Source organism: Lathamus discolor, chromosome 19 (genome assembly GCF_037157495.1).
Source record: "Lathamus discolor isolate bLatDis1 chromosome 19, bLatDis1.hap1, whole genome shotgun sequence".
Classification (NCBI taxonomy): domain Eukaryota; kingdom Metazoa; phylum Chordata; class Aves; order Psittaciformes; family Psittacidae; genus Lathamus; species Lathamus discolor.
The window spans coordinates 5,937,301-5,959,946 of record NC_088902.1 but is presented as its reverse complement, the minus strand read 5'-3'; the positions used below and the strand labels follow the sequence as shown (position 1 = coordinate 5,959,946).

At 45.1% G+C, this 22,646-nt stretch overlaps 1 protein-coding gene across 7 annotated transcripts in view; it reads right to left on the bottom strand.

Moving 5' to 3' along the window:
• ANKS1A (ankyrin repeat and sterile alpha motif domain containing 1A) overlaps nucleotides 1-22,646 on the bottom strand; it is a 119,888-nt gene that overhangs the window by 74,512 nt on the left and 22,730 nt on the right. For 6 of the 7 annotated variants that reach the window (XM_065698615.1, XM_065698618.1, XM_065698617.1 and 3 more), the window contains exons 2-10: nucleotides 16,214-16,294; nucleotides 15,273-15,429; nucleotides 13,259-13,321; nucleotides 7,048-7,344; nucleotides 6,311-6,386; nucleotides 5,919-6,020; nucleotides 4,540-4,635; nucleotides 4,240-4,436; nucleotides 2,452-2,541 (exon numbers count right to left, since the gene is read on the bottom strand). In XM_065698615.1, coding sequence (XP_065554687.1) covers nucleotides 2,452-2,541; nucleotides 4,240-4,436; nucleotides 4,540-4,635; nucleotides 5,919-6,020; nucleotides 6,311-6,386; nucleotides 7,048-7,344; nucleotides 13,259-13,321; nucleotides 15,273-15,429; nucleotides 16,214-16,294 — 1,159 coding nt within the window. The remainder of the gene's footprint in view (nucleotides 1-2,451; nucleotides 2,542-4,239; nucleotides 4,437-4,539; nucleotides 4,636-5,918; nucleotides 6,021-6,310; nucleotides 6,387-7,047; nucleotides 7,345-13,258; nucleotides 13,322-15,272; nucleotides 15,430-16,213; nucleotides 16,295-22,646) is intronic. The other variant, XM_065698616.1, reaches the window with a different exon arrangement.

Sequence of the window (22,646 nt, the reverse complement as noted above, 5' to 3'; positions counted from 1 at the left end):
GGGTGACAAGCTCTTGCCAGAGAGCTTGGAAAAATACAGCACAGCAGCAGCCTGTCAGAGCAGTTGCAGCCTGGACCTCAAGCAGGCACTAGGATACTCCTCAGACTCTGCAGATGATGATCATTGTGCTGTCCTCTTTCAAATCCACTGAACACATTTGAAGGAAATAGCTCCTCAGCAATACACAATTCCCAGCTTTTGCTTTGTAAATGTTTGTGTATGTATTTATAGACCTGGTTACACTTTCTTTTCTCCATCTCTTATCCTTCCAAGCTCTATATAGAATTTTTAAATAGAGTTTCAGGTTTAAATTCACCTAAAATGAAGACCATTGTTTGCTAGAGAACTGTGCTTGCTCTGTAGGCCCTGCAACCAGGAGTAACAAAATCAAATCAACTTTTCTTCCAGTTCATCTTTCATTTATTTATACACGTTGGTGAGCATGTAGAAATAGCCACTATCAGCAAAGCCCAAAAATAAGATGTTGTTAATAATGAGCATGCTCTTCAAAGAGTATTTAATCCACAGCAATGAACTCTGGAAGACTTTGAAAGGGTAACTCATCTCTTTTCTCTCTCCTCCCTCAGCAGAGCTGCAGACCAAGCTGCTGGAACAATCAGTTGTCTTTCATCTGCACTTCCCTTCTGGAGATGAGGAGTAAACAAGTGAAACTGCAGCCTCATTTGCCAACGCAGACTCTTACTCAGCTCCAACCCCAGAAGGTTTCTGCAGATAGCGGAAGGCGGCACTCGGGCACCTCAAACAATCAGCTCTTCTGCCTGTTTGTACTCATGTTTTTCCATGATGAAAGTGAAAATTTTCTTGTTTATGCACATCTGTTTTGACTGATAGCCCCATCTTGGCAACTGAATAAAAGACTACTTTCCAAACTAGAGCTTGGCCCAACCCCAGAATACTCAATGACTGACTGCCCTGGCTCTAATGTGAGGACAGGTCTAGAGGATCAGACCAGGATGCTGCAATGAGACGTTTATAGCACTCCCTAAGCTTATTCCTGTTCACGCCTGCCCAACCCAGGGAGAACATGTACTGAGACGACAAATAAGGGGCAGGAGTCAGAAAAGCAAAGCACCCCAGAAGTAGCAAAGAATCAGAGCCAAACCAGCCTTATCAGTACACCAAGAAGGCAGCGACACACACACTGCCCGTAAGTTCTATCAGCAAACTTGGTGACAAATCCAGATCTCCCCAGCGAGTCACTCTGTGCAAGTCTATTTGCCAGCAAGACTTCCTTTAATGGATCATATTTCCAAAGCCATTAAAGCCAGGACAACCCAGCAGGTGCTTGATAATTAAATATGGCAAAATAACTCAGCAGGGGCAGTCAGTGCATGCTTCCCTCCCTCGTGTTTGTCATCATGAACACGATCTGCTTCCAATTATGCTGTGACCTGCTCCCCAGCTCTCTTCTGCTGCCAGCCAGCCATGGACTGGTTATCACGCTGCAAAGCCATTTCAACAGCAGTGGAGAGATCAGCCCACAGTTTCACATTTCAGGTGAAATTATGCACTCTTTGGGGCTTTACTCTCTAGAAAAAGCCAGTTCTGTTAAAGCAAATAATGTTTACTCATGTCTCATGTAGATGTGACATACTTCAGAAAACAGATCACATTCCTGCCTTGTAGGAACTTCAGCAGATCAACACATTCAAAGCAAAGCATCTGGTGAATGGGAGGCTGTTACAACACACTCCGCTTGTTTTACATACAACCCACCGCACTCAGAAAAGCAAGGAAATCCTCAAGATCTGGGTTTGCTTTGAAGAGTTTCCTGAGTGTCAGAAGTCGCCAAGACACATTTGTGGTTTCACACCCCCCATAGATGGGTCTCCTGGAGAGCCCTCGCATCCAAGTAATGTAAAATGGAGTAAAAATGAGCAATTGGAAGCCCAGTAGCAAAGATGCAGAATAGGAAAGCTTTAGCTTCATCAAAAAGCATCTCACATGCATTGACCTCTGCAGAGACAGCTTTAACATATGCTGGGCTATATTCTCAGCTGAATTCAAATTCCTGATCCCTGTTCATGTCAGTGGGATCCACAAGCCCACGCCACTCCTCCACATCTGGAAGCTCAGTGGAAACAGGAACTAATGGCCCCCTGGGTTTCAGTCTCAAGTGAAGATGCATTTGGTGGGATCATTACAAATGGGCAACAGTCCACATCACAATGTGATTCAGAAAAAAACCTCTTCCTAAGGGAATTCCCAGCCAAGAAAAGGAAAGTAAGGCTAAAGGGCAACACAGAGGTGCCCTGGAAGAACTGCACAAAGGAAATTCCCATGGCAAGTGACAGCAGCAATGCTGGAATGAAGGAAAACTTCCCACTCACAACCCAACTTGCAAGGTTAATATCATAGTTGGCTCCTCCCAAATTAAACTGATCTTTACACCACACTCCTGTAAAACACCCCACATCAAGCCGCACATACCTCACAGGAAGCACCATGGCCTATCTTCTCCACATGCTGCTCCTCCTCTTCATCAGGTGGTGGCTTGGCAGGTGGCGGTGGACGTTCCCTCTGTGGTTTAGAAGATCACAGTCAACTGCGTTGTGTTAAAGCACATCCCCTTCTGCTCCCACCACTGTGCCTATGCTGCTGCGGATGCAGCATGGTAAGGACCTCCTCAAATTCACGTGGGTGGAGAAGTTCATTCCTACCAGCACAGAGCCTGAGACTGCTGCTGATAACAGAGCACCCACTTGTGCTCTGCAGTGGTGACACTGCACAAGGCCAGCTCCAGCCCACGTGAGCACCAACTGTGCTGTCAGGAGAGTGAAACTGCTGGGGTGGAAGGTGCTGTTTACACAGGCTTAGTGCTTCATTACCTCAGCCAGTTCATTCAGACCCAGACTGGTAATCTCAGTGGCAGGGCAACACACAGCCGGTCAGTAATGAAATCATGCAAATGGGCAGAAAGAGAAGACATCACTTGTGTCTTAATAAAACAGTGATTCCAGAAGAACCTTTTATAGTGCAAAACCCTAGAGATCAAGAGACAATGCAGCACCGCATTCCTCAAACATCCCATCATTGCCGGTGGGCAGCGAGAGCTGCGAGGCTTTGCCTCCATGCAGGGCTGAACACAACTCCAGGTCATCTCCTGCCCTGCAACAGCTCCATCTAATGGCAAAGGGAAAGACGGAGAGGGGGACTGCTCACTCCAAAACCAAGCAAGCTGAGGGACAAACTCCAGCAAGCTCCTGGAGCACATCCCTCCTCCCTTTTCATTGCAGTTCAGCCTCTCATCTTACTTGTGACAGAGCTGAGCTTATTTCACACCAGACACCATCAACACAGGACAGTGCATAGATGGATGTAAGCCACCAAGATTCAGTTAGTAACAGGATAGTGTACTGCACATTCTAGAGAGATCTGTCTGAAATGTCAGGCTACTGGAGCTTTTGTTTCATTCCTACTATTTGCTACTATTTGTGCTATTTGCTAATAGTACAGGAAAAAAAATGCCCCTCTGCAGAGAGAGAGGAATCATGGTTTCTGTATGAGCAGCAGTTTAATTGTTCTTTGCCTTTTGTCCAGAACTGCATCCACAGAGCAGGCTTTGTACAACTAAGCAGAAAAGCATCCCTGAAGCTGACACAGCACGCTGCAAGGCCAGCGTCTGCCCCATAGGCACTGGTTGCTAAGGGGGCAGCAAATGCAACTAACAGAAGATAAGTAAGACTTCATTGTAGACAGTTCCAGGAACTTTGCATTGCTTTGTAAAGCCTTGAGTACCCTCTACAGATCTCTGCAAGTAATACACACACCCCAAAAAGGTTCCATTGCCAACTAGATTCCAATGGGACATTCTTAATTTCTTGAGAGCCTTCTCTTGGGCAAAGCAGAGAGCGAGAGATGAGAAAAATGCTGCACACAAGTTTCCAAAGCACTCTTCTACACAAGTTAGCCCTTCAGCTAAGTGTAATGTCCTGACAAACCCAAATCCACTGGCACCCAAATTCAACAGCCAGAAAACAGATGGATGCAACATGAGGTGAAAATCAGCACAAAGAAGAGGCTATCTGTAGGCAATACAAGAGGGGTTATGTGAAGAGGCCAGTGAAAAGGAGAGGTACCTGCCTGATGCAATCAATGTCAGGGATGGGTTTAAAGACTTCCTCAAGCTGAGGGACTGAGAGCCTTTGCAAAATCATGAAATTGAAGGCAAGTTGCTTATCCTAAGGCAAGCAGGGAGGAGCGCACATAACTACATACAGGCCTGACTCCTGCTGCTTTGAGACCAGTTGATTCAGGTTCCTTATTCAGAGACTCTCGATCTGAGGATCTCCCACTGGCAAGGCTGTCGAGGGAGTGGCAGGACGTTGCATTGTACAAAGCTTCATACGGGCTCTCCTCTTCTGGGTTCACGTCAAAGTCTATGATCAGTTCTGTAACTGCTTTCTCCACATCACCTGGGAGAGGAGGAGAGACACAAAGACATCACTCAGAGCTTCTGCCTGTGGAAAGGCAGCACTTGAAGAAGGGTGCTAGTGACTGTTGTGGTATGAAGCCTACCCTGAGATACCCGGCCCACAGGATCAGTGGGGGGAACAAGTGGTGCTTGAACAGTCTTCTCTGCAGCTTTGGCACTTTTCTTCCCGATGGTGTAATCTGCAGTGAGGTGGGATGACAGGGTCAGTTTGTGTCAGTCTAGTTTTACATCCACTTCAGCATATGCTACTTCCTCCCTTGTGGATGGAAGGCCAATTGTCAGCTTATGAACTCTCAAAAAAATAACCCATTATTAAAACTTGCAGCTCAGATCCCAGAATAGAAGCAGGAGACCTCTTTAATCCCACACACAAGATTAAGGATGGGTCTTTGAACTTTTACAGGAGTCTTTAATCAGAAAGCTGCAAAGCTCCTGCATGGACACAGCGTCAGGAGCAGATTACTTCATGTTGTAGACACAAGCTACATCACTGAACAGATATGTAGTCTGGTTTTCTGGAGTCATAAGAGAGAAACCAACTCTAGCCACGATCCAAATCACAGGCAAAGGCAGAAACATTAAACCTACATGCACAAAGTCAGCCAGCAACACCTCACACAGCCAGCTCACAGGAGCAAACTAACAGCATTTACCTGCAAGAACTTCAGTTATAAAGCCCATTTTTTGTCTGCTCTTTCAGGATAGAGATAATACCCACCAGCCTCACAGGCAAAGCTTAATTAAAAGTCTGCAAAGTGCTTTGAACCTGTAAAGCTCTCAAATGCAAAGCATGAATAATGCACACCAGTTGCATACACTTCTGATCTCTCCCCACAGCAGAGAGGAAATGGAGACAGCATAATTACAAGGTATGAATTTAGCTAAAGTGCCACATTTCGTTCCCTAACTCGGACAGACACAATGGGCCAAGCTCCTTAATAAGCCACAAGTAATCAAGGCCTTTTCTGTAAATCTCATCTGTGAAAAATCCATGCCCAAGCTTCAGAATGAAGTGAGGAGTAGAATTTAAGATCTGTGGACAACTATTTGCCTACATAGCCACATAAGGGACAGCTAATCTAAAACCATTTCTAAAGCTATTTACTTCACTTTCTGCAAGCAGATTAAGGCTCGCTTTAATTTTCAATAACTTCTAAAGTGAGTTAAACAAACCTCACTTAAGCCATTGGAACTGTAAAAGTTATGTCACACTCCTTCAGCAAAGGAGCCAATCCCCCTAAAGCCCACCCAAACATCCCCCTGCAAGTGTTTGGTCTGGAGACAATTCACCTGAACATTGAAGCCTCATTCGTTCCTACACCTGTAAGATTCTCATTGAGGGACCTGATCTGAAGCTGCTTTGCTTCCAGCATCTTCCAGGACTACAGAACAAAATCCTGTATGTGCACTAGCACAGTCAGCACCCCAAACTTCTCCCCACGCACAGAGCTACATCACTTACCTTCAATAAGAGCTGCTATGTGTTGGCTTTTCTGAGAGGGAAGCTCCCTCACAATATCCAGAGCTGTCAGTCCTCTGTTATCCTTTATGTTCACGTCAATACCTATGGCAAGAGGTGCAGAGAAGGCAAAAGCAAGAATATCTTCTAACTATGAGCAAAATCACATCTTCATGTTAAGTCAGATCTTACATTTGTGATCATCACTGGGGGAGCTAAAAAATGCTCTAGAGAGGCAGACCTAAAGCCAAACACTGAGAGAGAACTTCTATAGCTCTCTCCAAGGAACTCTGGTAGCTGGTTGGAGAAACATGCTGCCACTATAATGGGGTTTCCTCAAGTTCTGGTTGAAGGCATCACCATGTTATTGCTTCGAAAGGGGATCAGTCTCTCACCTGCAGCCAGCAATATTTGTACCACATCTGTCTTGCCAAACAAAGCAGCTTCGTGCAAAGCACTGCCTTTTTCAGTCTGCAAATTAAATGGAAAAATAGCATGAAGCCAGACTGGGAATGGGGATGGAGGCATGTTTTAGAAGGTTACAGAAGCAATAAATATATGCCATCATATACAAAGCACGGCCAACAACATCTATACCCGAGGACAGGCTATCAACCTTACTACAATGCTGAGAATTTGGAATGGAAAATGGGGATGGTCTCTTCAGAGACATGCAGGCCCAGGTTAAAGACCAAGAAAGGACTTTGTGCAGCTTAGGGAGAGGTCGTGTCCTGGAAAAGGAAGACAAGACCACCCCATACAAGATAGAATTGCAAAACCAGCATATTCACAAATGGCTTGATAGGAAGAGACACAGTTTGCCTCCATCACTATCAAGAGCTCACGTTATTGCGGGACAGAACAGCTTCAGCTTTCTTTCTCCCTTGCCATGTGTCTGGGGCTCTTTATCCAACTACCAAGCAGGCAAGAAACATGCACAGCACCACAACCCCTCTGAGCAGCTTCTCAGAGCAACTAAGAGCTGAACAAACAGCCCAGAGGCAAACAAACAAAGCTACTGCTTATCTTTCATAAAGGATCCCTCTGGGAAGAGGGTTAGGTGGAGCTCTCTGTATGGTAACCACAGGGATTCTCTATCCCCCAGCCCTCCACACACAGCCACACCAGATACCTGATAGTTGCTATCCATGCCAGCATCCAGGAGGACATGGACTACAGTTTTGTGACCATTCCTAGCTGCCAAGTGCAGAGGAGTGTGTTTCTTAGTGTTGCAGCTTAAGAGATTGGGGTGAGCATTCAAGAGCATCTTCACAACTTCCAGCCTCCCGTAGAGTGCAGCCAGGTCCAGAGGAGTCTCAAACTTGTTATTGCGCATGGTAGGGTCAGTCAGCTCCTCCAGAAGGACCTTCACCACCTCTGTGTGGCCATACTGTGCAGCACAGTGCAGTGCCGTCTCATTGTCGTTGTTCTGGGGGGGGTCACAAATGCCAGTGCATCAGAACAGGGCATTACAGAGCTGCCTCATGCCTCGCTCAAACCATTGAAGTTTAAATGCAAAAACAAGACCAAAAAGGCAGTTGAGAAGCATAGAGCCCAGTCTGAAACAGCCTGGAGGGAGCTTTTCACCATCTCAGTAGCCATTTACCAGGAACAGACATCCCCTCATGAACTCATCAACCAACCACCCAGTGAAAGCTTCGAAACCATCCAGAACAGCAAGCTTTACTCAGATATCATAAATCAGCTCTACGGGAAATAGGTGCTATATGTGCAATAGCCTGCTTTCAAAGCACTAAGGTCAAAATCAAGGGACCATGCTAAGGTTAAAGGAAGGGATTGCTGAGCTGGATCTGGATTCCCATTAATCCTGCTAGCACTTGGGAAAGGCAGTCTGTTATTTGTTGGCAGCATCCCACACTTGGAGGTGCCACAAAAATAGAAGGCTGCAATGTATGACAGGCAAACTGCAGCATGATTTCTATCTGCTGTAGCTTAACTGTCATCATTTTAGATTTAAACTTCAATTGTTTCAAATCCTACTTATCCTGATTATAACAGTCATTCCACCTTTGCAATTCCAAAGCTCACAAGAAAGGGTGCATTAAGTTACATGCAGTTTGTGAATTAAAGTGCAATCAGATCATTCCATTAAGAAGCCAAGGTCTCAGTTCAGCTGAGGGAAGAGACGTCCAAGCAACAGGAGGACACCTCCACAGTGAAAGCCAGATCCAACCAATGCATGCAGCATTCGGCAGGGTAAAAATCAGCAATGCAAAGCACTGAAAGACAAGCAGCCCAACACACTCTACTTGCAGGTGCAAAATCAGAGTGTTGCTAGGTTTAAGAAAGCCTTTTCTTAAATTCACCTCAAGTTTCTAGTTTTACTGCTGTGTGTTACAGAATCACTATACACAAAGGGATTTTGGTTTAGGACTCTAGAAACAAATACTTATCTAACAATTTGACCCCAAAAAAACTTTAGTACAAGCTGTTACACACTTCAACTTTAGCTGAAAGAATCACAGTTGAATTTGTCATTTTAGTTCCTATACAGGAAGAATAATTCCTATTGAAAACCAAAAACAAAACCAGAGAACAGACCTGTCTTGAAGGAGTTTTAGGTACTACTTTATAGAGACCAAATTTGATCACAAGTACCCTCCTTTTGGCTTTCACATGCACTTCCTTGGATACCAGCTTGTAGGAACAGTCAGTATTTTGCACCACTTCACAACCACACACTGCAGAACTTACTCCATTGTACAGGTACTTTAATCTTATTACCATAGTAAGTCATTCTAAAGATTACAGGAGTCATGCATGCAAACCCCCACTTGTTTGGATCTGGTATGTGCATCATTTTTCAGCCACATGAGAAGCAGAAGGGAAGTGAGGAGCTCTGGAGAGGCTCTGTGCAGCTGCAGCTTGTGTAAAAGCAAAGCCTAAGGAGGCAGGAAGCAGCATCAGCCACATGCAGGAGTGAGATATTTAGGAAGGCAAGGAAAGCACAGCATCACTGTTAGCACAGAAGGTCAAAGTCAAACAACAGACTCTATACTTGGAGTGGCAGAGGCAGCCATGATGAAGGAAGGCACACATATGTGGACAGAAGTTACTGTAGAATAAAGAAGTCTGCACATAAAATATACATATGGAGTGAGAAGGGGAGAGAATAGACAACTACAGAGATCACACCTATCAATCAGTTTAAGCTGTTGCTCTCAAAGCATTTAAGGTTGGTAAATCACATATTAACTGACAGGGAAGGGAACCTGGGTATCAGTGAGCCCACAGCACAAGACCAAGGAACTCAGCCTGCCCCATAGCATAAAGGGGGCTCAATGCTAATTCCTGCAGGAGGAGGAGATAACCCCAGTCCCTCTGGAGCAGTGGGTGTCTGCAGAGAGTCACGGCGGACATGCACTGCCTATGCCACATAGCCCTGGCTACCAGGGATTTCCCCTCTCATCCCTCCCTAGCACAGAGACCGTATCCCTCAAGGGTGCTTTAAAGCACACGACAACTCCAAACACCTGCCTGGTAGCTCAGGAATGGAACACAACATCCTTTAATAACGCAATTGCTGGAGGCTTCCCCCATCTTCACTGCAATTTAGTCTGATCTTCCCTAAGCAGACCAGGGCTCTGAGGCTCAGGATGAGATCCCCAGACCTTCCTCCGGCAGTAGAGATCCCAGGTGGTAAAATCCCCTGAATCATTCCAGCAGGTCCCCCCACCACCACCACCAGAGACTGTGACTGGAAACCCCCACTGCTGCCTAAGTCCTTATTGCCTCCATTCTGGGAGAGTTTTGAGCAGCCACAAATACTAGAGCTGATCCGGCAAGGGAGGCTGCCTCCCTTCACATCACCTCTGCAAGCACAAACCGGAGTGGAGCCTGAACAATACGCATGAGCTCTCACACATACATATCTATTGGAGATGGAAAAAGAAAATTCCTTTCCAGCAGCCATAAGGCAAATGGCTTCAAATTTCAAACCTTCTTAGAAAAAGAGAGCACTCAAGAGGGCCCAGGGGCTGCACTCGTGCAAGAATCCTCACATCTCCCCCCCAGTTCACAGTTGGGAGCAAGAAGAAAGGCTCATAAGATGCCTCCCGACAGCCCACAAAATGGGAATACAAAAAGGAATGCCTCTGCTTTCATATGGGCTCCATCAAATTTTTCAAGCCCTGGTAACTGAATACTACCTACCATAGGCCTTATACTCCTCATCAGATGCTAATATGGAGAATCTATAACAGCTTAAAGTATACCGGTCTGCACCGCTGTTTCTAACGCACCATAAGAGAGGTTTGACTGAAGCAGGGGTGACTGGGTTTAAATAAGGGAAAGGTTTCTACCTTTCTAACCTACAGAGATTTGAATGGTTGAATAAACCGCCAAGGGAGACTACAGAGCTGTCCCTTTCCAAGGGTTTCGAGAAGCTGCTACACAAACACTGGTCAGCAGTGGTTTATGTAGATATGATCTGGCCTCGGGGGGGGAAAGAGGCCATAGGACTCTTCAGTCCCATCAAAGCGATTGCTAAGATCCCTGTGGAGGTCTTATGTCAGTGTATACACATCTAAGAGAGCCTTACCTTATTAAAAGGCTACTTTGCTGCCCCAGCGGTACATAGAATCATAGAATAGTTTGGGTTGGAAAGGACCTCAACATCATCCAGTTCCAACCCCGCTGCCATGGGCAGGGACACCTCACACTAAACCATGGCACCCAAGGCTCTGTCCAACCTGGCCTTGAACACTGCCAGGGATGGAGCACTCACAACCTCCCTGGGCAACCCATTCTAGTGCCTCACCACCCTCACAGGAAAGAACTTCCTCTTTAGATCCAATCTAAACTTCCCCTGTTTAAGTTTTGACCCGTTACCCCTTGTCCTGTCACTACAGTCCCTGACAAAGAGTCCCTCCCCAGCATCCCTACAGGCCCCCTTCAGACACTGGAAGGCTGCTATGAGGTCTCCATGCAGCCTTCTCTTCTCCAGGCTTAACAGCCCCAACTTCCTCAGCCTAAATCTGATCCTAAAGCACAGAACAGCCATGTCTCACCGGCATAAAAGCGAAAACACATTAAGCAAAATCCAAACTTCAACAGCAGGTAACACCTAAAGGACATCACCACCTCAGGCACAAAGCTGGCCAGAAGAGTTGTACCAGCTCCTTTCCTCCTTTTGCAGCATGTGGTCTCCACAGGTATCCCACACAGCACTGCCAGGAGCAGAGGAAGGATGAACAGGCCTCCTTCCTTTACAGCACCTTAAACCCAATCTGCAGGATTCATTTGCTTCCAATTACAAAACACAAAGGTAGTTTGTGCAGTGCACAATGCTGAGCTGTGTGACAGCCTTTTCTATGCTGGCTCTGCTCAAATGGTTGGTTCCTTCATACAAATTAAAAAACTAAATTCAAGAAAGCAGGAGGTACTGAAGCAAAGCTGCTGCTCTATCTCCTTTGCTTCTACCATTTGCTTTTTAGAAGTCCCATAACAGACATATTGCAGGGGCCTCCTATTGAACTAAGATGTTTAAAAGGGACATAAAAAGAAGCTTAGCTATTTGCTTTAGCTCTTAGGAAAGCAAGAAGCTTCTGGCTTTCTTATCTCTTCCTCAACAGGGTATTAGACTGTAGTCCAGCCTTATATAAATGCTTCCTCCCTCTCCTAAATATCCCAAAATGTTTGGAAAGATGAAATATCTCTCAATTGTTCCTGCGTGATATCCCATTCTGCATTGGAGCGGAGAAGCTGAAAGCACCAACTAAGGAATGACACTCACACTTTACACCTGGACCTTTTGTGGTTCTCCCACCTGCAGCCAAGCTATCGAGAAAACATCAAGGTTTGCAGGACAGATAAGACTCCACATGCTCTTCATCAACCCTGGGGAGAACCTGGTGGAAAGCTGGTCAGAACTTGTGATGAACCTAACAGATTGTGTATAAATCATCTCTATCCTTAAAACCAAGGCACAGATTTCAAAACCACATTGCCTTCTTCTCAAAAGCACCACAGCCACCTCTGAAAGTGAACTGGAAGTTTAAAATTAGGCACTTGTCAAAAACATAAAGCCCGAATTAGAACACACAGTAAGAACTCCACCAGAAAGGGAGCGCACTGCGTATTTCATTCATTCGACATTTTAATACTGGAGTGAGGAAGATTTTACTCTGTTACTGACAATGATTCAGAAAGTTCCTCTGAGGCAACTGAACTGCTCAACTGTGATGCTTCCACAGAAGACATCCACTGTTCAAAAAATTCCCATCTGGATTTTTGTAGAAATCACTGATGTGTATGTAGATATATTTGTGCTTAAGAGGTATGCACTGGAGTATCCTGAAACACAGGTCTGCAAACCCAAACCCAATTCCCAGTGGTGAGCAAGCTCAGGAACTTTGATACATGTATTTAAGGCACTGCAGATAGAGCAGAGTGAAAGTGCTAACTAAACTGAGAGTTTAATCTGCCATGGATGGCTGGAACCCAAATAACTACCTGAAAACAACAGTGAGGTGGTGGCTTACAGCACAAGAACCTCATGATAAATCGGCGACTCTTCTGCCACCACTGGCCCGCAGTTTCACTATAAATAACAATGAATAATGGTGTCTGAGAAGACACCATCAAGAACTCTTATCTGCTTCCTCAACTGCTCAGCCTCAGTGCATTAAAGTGCTGATGCCATGGTCTTTGTGTAGCCCAAGAACAACTAAAAGCAAGAGGAGCAAAATAGGCAAGAAAACAGGAACAGAAGACCAGGGCTGAAGGGTCAGACGACACAACAGACTTAACATTCAAAAAAAGAGAGACTGATGCAATAAGCAGGACATGAAGGACTTGGGAAGGGAGGCATGAACATTACTGCCTTCCCTTCTCCCCACCACCAGAGTTAACTGTCCATTCAAACAACAAATAGAGCATTTTGTAGGAGGAAAGGCAGGAAAATCCACTCTAAACAGCCCACAGAGAAAACACATCCATGTTTAAGCAGGGAAAAAAAAATCCATCTCTTTGCATTTATCAGCAACATTAGCACACGAAACAAAACCTAAAGCATTTTTAATGGAAATAACATTACCTTTTGGAAGTCATCCAGCCCAATCAAGCAAACTGACCATCACCGTGAGTCCTACAAGGCTAAGCACTGAAGGAGCCCCCAGGAAAAGTAAGGAAAAGCTTCCCTTAAATTATGTTTCTATAACTGCTTTGAAGAAAGAAACCCACAGTAAATAAATTGTCATATTTTTCCCAAGCTGCTGCAAAGTGAACAGGTATTAACTGCAACTGGATGACATTGCACCTGGAAGCACACGACTGCAGCTTGGAGTAATGATGTAGTGAAATGCTGACAGCAAAGTACACACCTTGGCATTGATATATGGGTCAAAGGGGCCGTACTTTTTGAGTTCTTTGATCTCAAGAGCATTCTACAAAAAGGAAGAGGAAAAAGAAAACAAAAAATGTGATAATGAAATGGGTGAGATAAAGCAACAAAGCAATGGGTGACTCCCAAGGGGTGGAAATGACAGAACACAGCATCTTGTTCCAGTCAAAGCTATTACCAGCAGAAGCCATTCCAGCTGCTGATTCCTGTAACTTGACCCACTGTGCATTTCATTGACAAGCCTTCAAACACAAGCAGCACGGGCTACTCAGCTGACTTTTCTCATTTAGAAAGGTTCCTACTAATCAGACATTAATGAAACATTACCTGGAAGAATTACACTCCTAAAGCTTTTAATCTTTTGCAAAGGCTTGCCTTATACCTGTTCTACTCAGAGCAGAAGAGTTTACAGTCAGGGCCCTCAGTCAGTTCTTATCAGACAGATTGCAAACAGCTAACTACACATCTCAAATCTATTTGAACAGACTGACTGCCTGCAGCTGCGCCTGAAGACATTATTAACCACAGCCCCAAAGTGGAAACCTATCCACAGATATTAAACACACCCCCTTTTTTTATTCCAATAGAGGAACGGTAGCGAATAGCATTACCACTGTATCACTCATTCTGTGATGCTTCAGAAGCAACTGTTCAGCCCTTGAGCAGCCCAATGCGTCAAGTTAGCCACCTTATACCAAGGAACAAAACTTAAGAAAACTTAAGCATGGCTCTCTGGTTGCCACAAAGTGTGGCTGGAAGCAGTATTAGGACTCCTAAACCCAACTCCAAAGGGAGTTTTCACTCCTCAGTGTCTGAAAAGTATTCACCTTACATCAAAATTAAACATCAAAACCCACAGTTACCAGCTGCTCATCTGGACTTTAACTGATTTTGCTAAATTTGAGCCCTGAGTATCTGACCTACTTGGGAATTAACTTGTGAACATGTTTAGCCTTGTACTACTAAGGCAGACAAACTTACTCTGTTTTACTCCTCTCCTCCTGGATGAAAACCTGAGGGGTTTAGGAGTTGATTCACAGGGACATTAGACATTCCTGCCTCAGGGACAAGACAACCAAGGGCTATGGTAGCTTTAACCACCTGATTTGGATGTGTTACTGCATGTCTGCCCAAGCTCCTTCAGCCATAAGTGGCTCAGTAACACTGCTCAGTTGGCCTCACTCGGTAAACCAGTCCCCTATCTAAAACTCTTCAACAAGAGCAATATTTGGGTCTTTCAGCAGTAGCTTTCCAGAAGTTCCCCACTGAAAGGTATCTGCTGACTTCCACAGGGAAGTTACATGGAGCCAGCCCCCCAACATGGACACAGCAGCCACTGTACAGAACAGCTGTCTCATACCAATCAATCCCTCTGCATCCCAGACCAAAAACCATCACCTTAACAAAGGGAAGGAATCCACCAGATTGTTTGTCTTGCCTGATTGCGAAACAATTTCTTAAGATTAAGCTAGGGACTAATCTGGGGGCAAGTAGGATTACAGTTATCTTGCAACTTACAAATTAGTTCAGTGGAGCAAGTGCTAGAGACAAGCCAGGAGAGTAGCTAAGAGAGCATGGCCAAACAAAGACTAAACAAAGCTGCTTTGATTAGTTCCCAAAGAAGGGAGCCAACGTATCTTTTGACAGAACTGAAACCTTCTCTGCTATCCAGCAACTGAAAGGAAATGCGAGTTAGTTTCAGAAGCCCAGTACAAAAGCAGGAGACCACTTCCTAGGGGATGAGCGGTTCTCATACTTCTCTATCTCTTTATAAACATATATTCCTTACTCATTCAACCACTAACTCAGAACTGGAAATATTGCTTTAGGCAGTGCCCTTCTTATCCCACTAGCAAGCAGGACTTTATAACCATTGCTACACCTTTGAAAAGGGCCAGGAGACAGCTGAAGTAGTCGGCCAAGAGTCAGCTGACGTAGTCTCTCTCCATCCAAGGAAAACAATTCAATAGTATATTAGAGTAAACCACACAGACCTGCTCATTCACTTTGGTATGTGAAGGTCCTTGGTGGATGAGGAGCTTCACTATGTCTGCATCTCCTTTCCAAGCAGCCAGGTGAAGAGGGTAACAGCCTTTGCAGTCCGCTACGTTGGTTAGTGCGTCGTTCCGCAGCAGAACTTCCACAACATCCCTGCAAGAGAAGGAAACTTCAGCCCATAAAATACTCAGTCCTTGTTCCACAGCTTCTGCAGCAAGTGTTACACAAAAGGTTAATCTGAACGGGAGTAGTTCAGAGATGCTCTTGAAATGTGTTTTTAAAGCATTCCTATTAAATGCTGCCCAAGGAAAATGAAAGGCTGCTGAGATGAGCTCAGGGAAGATCTGTGTTACATTCATACTAATGGAGCTGAACAAGGACTGAGGTCATCCACAAGCCACTCTGGTGAAAAGTGAATTGCACCAGAACAATGAAGACAAAGGTTTTAATGCTATTCAACTTCCCTATATCTTAAGCAGCAATGAACAACACGAGATTAACCACGCTGAAGACTGGAGTTACTTTAAAATGTCATATACTTGAAAACAAGCTTTAAGTGTTGCAGGCACAGCAGAACACTGGACACCAGACAGGCTGCAGAGGACTCTTACTGGAGAAGCCACCTTTAATATGTTGTTATATCTTATCCAAATTTCTATAAATAAAAGAGCGGTTTAAAAATTCAGTGTTTTGCCCAATTTTAAGAGATGTACGATCTCTTAAATGTGCATGCAGCAGGCAATGCCTCTACAGCTTCACTGCACTGATGTTCTTCACTTCTTGTCCTCAAGATGGTGTAGTGCTGCACCACTGCCACATTTTTAGTGGGAACAGCATTAGAATGAATTACATTCATTAGGTGAATGAATTACACAGAAACCATAGCTTGTAAAGCACATAGTATCCCCTAAATCAAAGGCATTATAAGATGACTCACTTATGACCATTCAAAGCAGCATGGTGCAGTGGAGTGTATCCAGTACTGTCAACGCAGTTCACATTTGGCCCTCTCCAGATGCTGCAAGACAGAAAACGTACAGGGAACACTTAGGCATACACCAAACGGATGGACAGCTGGCAAGGACAAATTTGAGCAGAGTTTTCACACCAAGCTGGTTATCTGGAAGCAAACGAGGGGCTGGACAGCTGTGGTTAAGAGCAGTTATACAGAGTACAGACCGCAGAGAGCACTGAGCCAAGCAGAAGGGTTAGTGGCACAAAGCACACAACTGGTACAGGAATTCACCACTCTGTGCTTCTTCAGACCATCCTGGTTTTAAATCAGGGATGTTCTCCTGCTACTAGACCGTCTTTCAGCCATATATGTGCTTGCCAAAAAGCCCCTTCAGAGGAGCATGTGTCTATTAAATTTAACCACAAGAGACAGTAAACCATCAACCCACTGCTAATTCACACCCCTCTGAAGAACTCATGGGTCTGGGAAACCCTCTTCCCTCCATGGCAGGAGTCACTAGGAGTGGAAGTCTAAGACTTAGGGGTACAGAGCCTGCTCTGGGTCACCAGTGTGATTCCCTGCAGACTTCTTACTGTCCAAAAATCACTTCCATCTGACAGCTGCTGCAGTGGATATGAAAGAGTAGGTGGTCTCTGAGGTTCAAGGATATTGTTCACTTCCCTCCCTTGTTCAGAAGTTGAACACCAAGGATTTAGGGATTAACCCCGTAGAGCATTAATCTTCCCTCTAACCCCTGCAAGATGTTCTATTTAAACCAGTGGAGAAACACATGTAAGGAGCTGGCACTGCTCTTGAGCTTGCTGTTAAAGGATGTGGGCTTCTGCTACCACTCCTCACAGTGCTACCACCCTCTCCCAGAAAGGGCACGTGAACACACATCAAGATGTTCTTATAAGCAAATTGAAACCATTCACCCCTCTGTCAACCCACCTTCCCTGTATGCTGGCCCATGTTAATACTGGCAGGAATTATACAGGATTTATTATAAGCCTGGACAATCATGCTTGTGCTAATACAGTACATTTGCCTGCACTGTTTTCTTTAACTAGGGGTAGAACTTATCAGCATTCTCTAATCCCACATTTAATTGGTTTAAAATAAAGTCAACTGTTGCTCTTTATGAATTAGGCCTTTCCTGACAATTTCATTTCCTTCCCAGCATGTAACTGCTACGACTCATTGTAGGATACAAAGGCAGCCCAAGCAGTAACCAGGTTTCCTAACAGTCATTAACTAGAGGACTCCCAACCAGAAAAAACACTACACCACAGCGTGCAGAAGCAGCAGGAAAAGCACCAAACCAAAGGGAATCTCATGCAGACCAAGTGGAAATTGAGGAGTAAACTAAGCATGTTTCAGGTGGGATTCACAAGCACACTCTGAAATGGAAAGTCTCAACCCCTCCTGAGTAACTCTTGATCCAGCAGAGCATTATAAAAGGCTTTGCAGGCCTGAGACAGACACAAGCTCCACTAGAGGAGAGGCAGCTGAGGGAAAACTTTATCCAAGAGGACAGGCAAGTGAGCCACAAAATCCAATTTGCAACAGATCAGGCTGCTTATCCAGCAGCATTCCCATACACCACCACTCACTTCAGAAGCAAACAGCAAACCAACACATGCATGCGATGCATTTCAACTGCTACTAACATCATCTGCAGGATGATGGCTTCAACTACATCCAAAAGATATGCACCACAAAAAACAATCAGACTGAGTCCAGGAGGAGCCCTTCCCCATCCAGCAGCAACAGTCCTGAGGTATGAAGGGGATCTGAGTAATTCTCAGGCCCTGGTTTATTCTTGGCAGTGGGTTCACGCAGTGTGGTCGCCCAAATAATTTATTGCTGGATTTAAAGTGGTGATTAATGGTTAAAACTAGTGCCAGAAAGACTTGCGTGTAGTCTGAGCAGTTCTAAATGCTGCACCTGCACATCCCCTTGCACAGGCTGCTAACCTGAGACCAAAGCCAGAGTTCAGTGGTTTTACATCCTAAACAGAGCTGTGTTTTGATGCTGAGCTCAAAAAGCTTCAGGGTGCACGTATGAAAAACCTGCAGCATTTAATGCAAGTATTTCTTTCAGCTGAAGTTATGAAGGAAAACCCAAGTTAGTGGCACAATGGGCATAAACCAAGCCATTTGCTCCGGCAGCAGGGCTGGGGACTGGAGCACAGGGTATCCGTCCCCATCAGTCTCTCTATGGGAAAGCACAATTCCATAAAGAACACGCTTCCATAAACTTCCTGAGAAATTTTCAGGTTAATGCTTTAGAGTAAAAGCAAAGTTCACTCAAGGCACTCGGAGGAGAGAAATTGGAGCCAGGATGGAACTGGTTCCACAGCAAGCGCCGGGCACTGCGGAAACCGACAGGCAGGATTTTAAGATATTAACTAAAACATAATCTGCTGTGTCCTTCCCTCCCCTCTGCCCTTTTAGTCTTGCAAATAAAGAAAGCTTTTATCAAAGAAAGGTCAAATGACCCAGAAGTTCAGACTGAACGGATCCAAGGAGAGAACTATTTATATTTAGATGAGGGCTGCGCTGAAGTATGTCAGTCTCTTCCCTCCTCTTCCTCCCCAGCTCTGCCAGGAAGGCCACCACCTCCTGAGTTAACAGAAGCCAAAGCTTCCATCCCAATTTTATTTATGCAATGCACAGCACTAAAGTGACAGACAAGGAAGATCCCAACTTAGATCAAGCACCAGAAAATAACTCTGCTATGGTCTGCAGAAACTAGGAGTTGGAAAAACACTGGAATGTCCCTTCTGAAAGACCCAGCAGGTCCCTCACAGCACTGTTTGCAGTGTGTGGTGCATTTGATTTCAATGACATCTCTGTAGGAACTGTGGCAGAACTACTGGAAACAAAGCCCAGGCTCTAATCTGAGGTATTATTAGGAAAGCCCCCTCAGATCACTCTGGGAAGGAGGCGAGAACTCTGGGATTCAAATGACATTTTTGGAAGGGGTCTGTCAGGTCTTTCAGGCCAGACAAAGAAATTTAGAGAGGTTTATGTCAACAGGAGCAATTCAGCAAGACTTTGAGATGTCAGGCTCATGGGTACATGAAGCCCTGTTCATCCAGCCCCACTTTGGGAGCTCTTACGGGAACAGTGTGCAACACAAACCAGACTGCTTTGGGCTGGAAAGGACCTTAAAAAGCTCCTCCAGCTCCAACCCCTGCCACGGGCAGGGACCCCTTCCACTGGAGCAGCTTGCTCCAAGCCCCTGTGTCCAACCTGGCCTTGAGCACTGCCAGGGATGGGGCAGCCACAGCTTCTCTGGGCACCCTGTGCCAGCGCCTCAGCACCCTCACAGGGAAGAGCTTCTGCCTTATCTCCAACCTGAATCTCCCTTGTTTAAGTTGAAACCCATCACCCCCTGTCCTATCGCTACAGCCCCTGATGAAGAGTCTCAGTGTGAGCACATTTCACAACACGGAGAACAATAAAAATGCTACATTAAGAATCAAGCAAGCTGCTTTTATAGAGACACAGAAATCCTGCAGGGAAATGAGGCATCTGCAGCAGCTGGGCAGGCTCCATCCCCTTTAGAGGGGTTTCCCCTTCAAGCCACTAACCTCCTGCTAAGGCACAGATGCTCACATCAAGGCCAGTGGCTGCATCTCCACCTAGAATATATTAACTCCAATGGCTTACAGATGAGAAATTAAATGAGAAAGAGATGAGCACTTATTTATGGTGCTGTGAGATCATGCAGTGGCAAAGCCTGAATCAGTTCATGTTAACAATACCTGCTTACAGACCTGCTGCCCTGATTTTACAAGGCAGAGGGGAAGTAATTCAGAACAGGGCACTACGAACTCTGCCTTCAGCAAAAATAGACAAGACAGAACAAAATGCCAGGAAACCCTAACACCAGATCACTGTGTGATATTTGTCGAGCCTGGCAAGCCAGGGCATAGATGATGACTCTAGAATCACAAGGGCTTTACTCCCTGCTGTGCTACATAGCCCTGGGGAAAGCTCTACTTCCAGACCTCAGTTTTCCCATCAAATACAGAACTGAGAGAAGCAGAGTACAAAGCCAAGTACTATCTATGTACAGCATGATTTTGGGGCTGTTTGTGATTAAACAGAACAACAGATCCCAGAAGAATGCTGTAAATACAAGTCTCCAGTAAAGCTCAGGGAAGAGCTGGAGCCAATTCCACTACCACCCCATCACATCAAGGGGGTTGGGGGGGAGGGGGGGTGTTTTCACATTAGCAGTCTCTGTTATGAAAGCAAACTCCTCAAATGATTACCTGATTTCATCTCCCTTTTACTCCACCACGGCAGTATTCTAACCATGTCCATGATTTATCTGTTTGAGGCAACTGAGACATAACATTAAGGATGTACGAAAAGCTCTGAAAATTACAAAATCTGCTCCGTTTAAGCTAATTCTCCTCTCAGCTTTCTCTTGCTCCATGATTCAGCAAGTGCTGGAGCTTTTTAAATAAAGCTTCCTGTTTGTAAAAACTGCTGAATAAAGCACATTGCTTTAGGTCACGATAAAACCCAGCATTTCCTTTAAACAAGACCATATTTGTCCTCTTGCTTTTCCATTTATTTCTTCCTGACTGTAGTAACTTTACTCACAGAATCATCTGAAGCAGTGGGTTAGAGCAAAGGCCAAGCCACTGAAAGAACAACTCAGTGCTTTCAAGTCTTTAAAGCTAATTTATAGTCTCACTTGCATGGATTACAGAAGCACGCCAAGACCTCAGGGACCAGTACTCTTACCTGTGCAGAGCAGACAGCAGAGGCCATTGCTACCCTTTGTATTTACACACCCAACACTAAAGACACAAAGCACAAAACTAGTGCCATCCCTGGTTCAGAAACCAGAACCCAGAATACGTGAGTGGCTTGGCCCAGGGTCACAAAGGAAGTTTAAAGTAGCTGAGAACTTGTCCCAGATGTTTGTAGCTTTAGTTCAATGCCTTAGAGACAAAGCGTCATAAGGGCAGTGGAGGCTGGAGGCAGATTAACTCCTAGTCCATTGCCCGGAGGACATCACAAGTCAATACACACATCTCAGCTATTAATATCCATACAACTGTTAGATCCCTGTAAGGAACACAACCCCTTTTTGGTATTTCCTGCTTATAGACTGGTAATGCAAACAACTCACAGGCTTTGTGCAAGGCTTTAGGTTTACAAAGTGTGCTTAAATTCTTCTGCAGAGGGAGAAAAGGAGCACTACACCCATCTCACTGATGGGAAGGGGTCTGGTGTATGGAGTAGGGCTCACAACAGAGCTGTGACCCCTCTCCTTGCGTGCCTCAACTACAAGATAATACAACAGCCTTTCCAAAAATAAACTGCTGATGCAAGGCTGGAGCAGATTAAAGCAGAGGATTCCTGGGGCAAGGGAGAACGAGGCTACATCCCAAGCAGTACTTTCTCAGCCCCTTTTGGCAGGCTTCAGTAAAGAACGTGGAGAGCAACCCGGTTAGATTCCAGCTAGCGGAGAGGCTGCAAAGGAAGCCAAAGTGGTGACAGATGATACATGGCTTCTACACTGAACTTCTGTCCAGACTTTTCTTTGCTATATATATTAAGGAAAAAAAGCAGTCAGTTGGGATGACTGCTCCCACCCAAACCCCTTGGCTGCTCTCTTCCTATATGCTTGTCCTCACCATCATCCTCTTACGCCTTTCACATCCTCCCTTCCTCTCTGTTCAGCACATTCCCTTCAAACACAAGTGTTTCCCACACAACAAACCACGGAACATACAATCTGTGTATCTGCCTGGTCTGTTCTGCTCAGGGCCTGAAGAGTTCAGAGAGCACCTAAGCTCAACAGGAGCTTCATTCTGACCACCACTTCCAGCTCATTGCAGAACAGAACACAAAAAAGTCCTTTCTGCCTTTGTTAGTGTTTTCATGTAACTGCAGCTCTAGAAACACAACATTGAAGAGTTTGGCATTGCCATTATCAGTCACAAAACCAAACTCAGACGTACTATAGAAAATGTGGGTGGCCATTTAATATGGAGGCTAATGACATAATGCTCTGCAGGGAATGCAGGCATTTTAAATGCATGCAGAAGTCTCACTTCACATTCCAGTCCTAGGCAGGAAGCATTTACTGTATATAAAATTCTCCAACATTGCTGCCTCCATTTTGCTATTGGAAAAATACAGTCATTCACATTCAGCACTTCAAACATGATGATGTTGCCAAGCATTTTACAACCTGACACAGACATTACATTCTACCTGATGCAGAAGAGCACTGTTAAGAGCCATGGGGCCAAAGGGGAGAGGTACAGATTGGTTTGGTTTGATTTGTTGTTGGAGTTCAGTTGTTGGGTTTGATTTTTCTCTCTCTTTTTTGCAATAATTCACAGCAAAGTTTTCTTCTTGACTGACAAGGCTAAAATGCA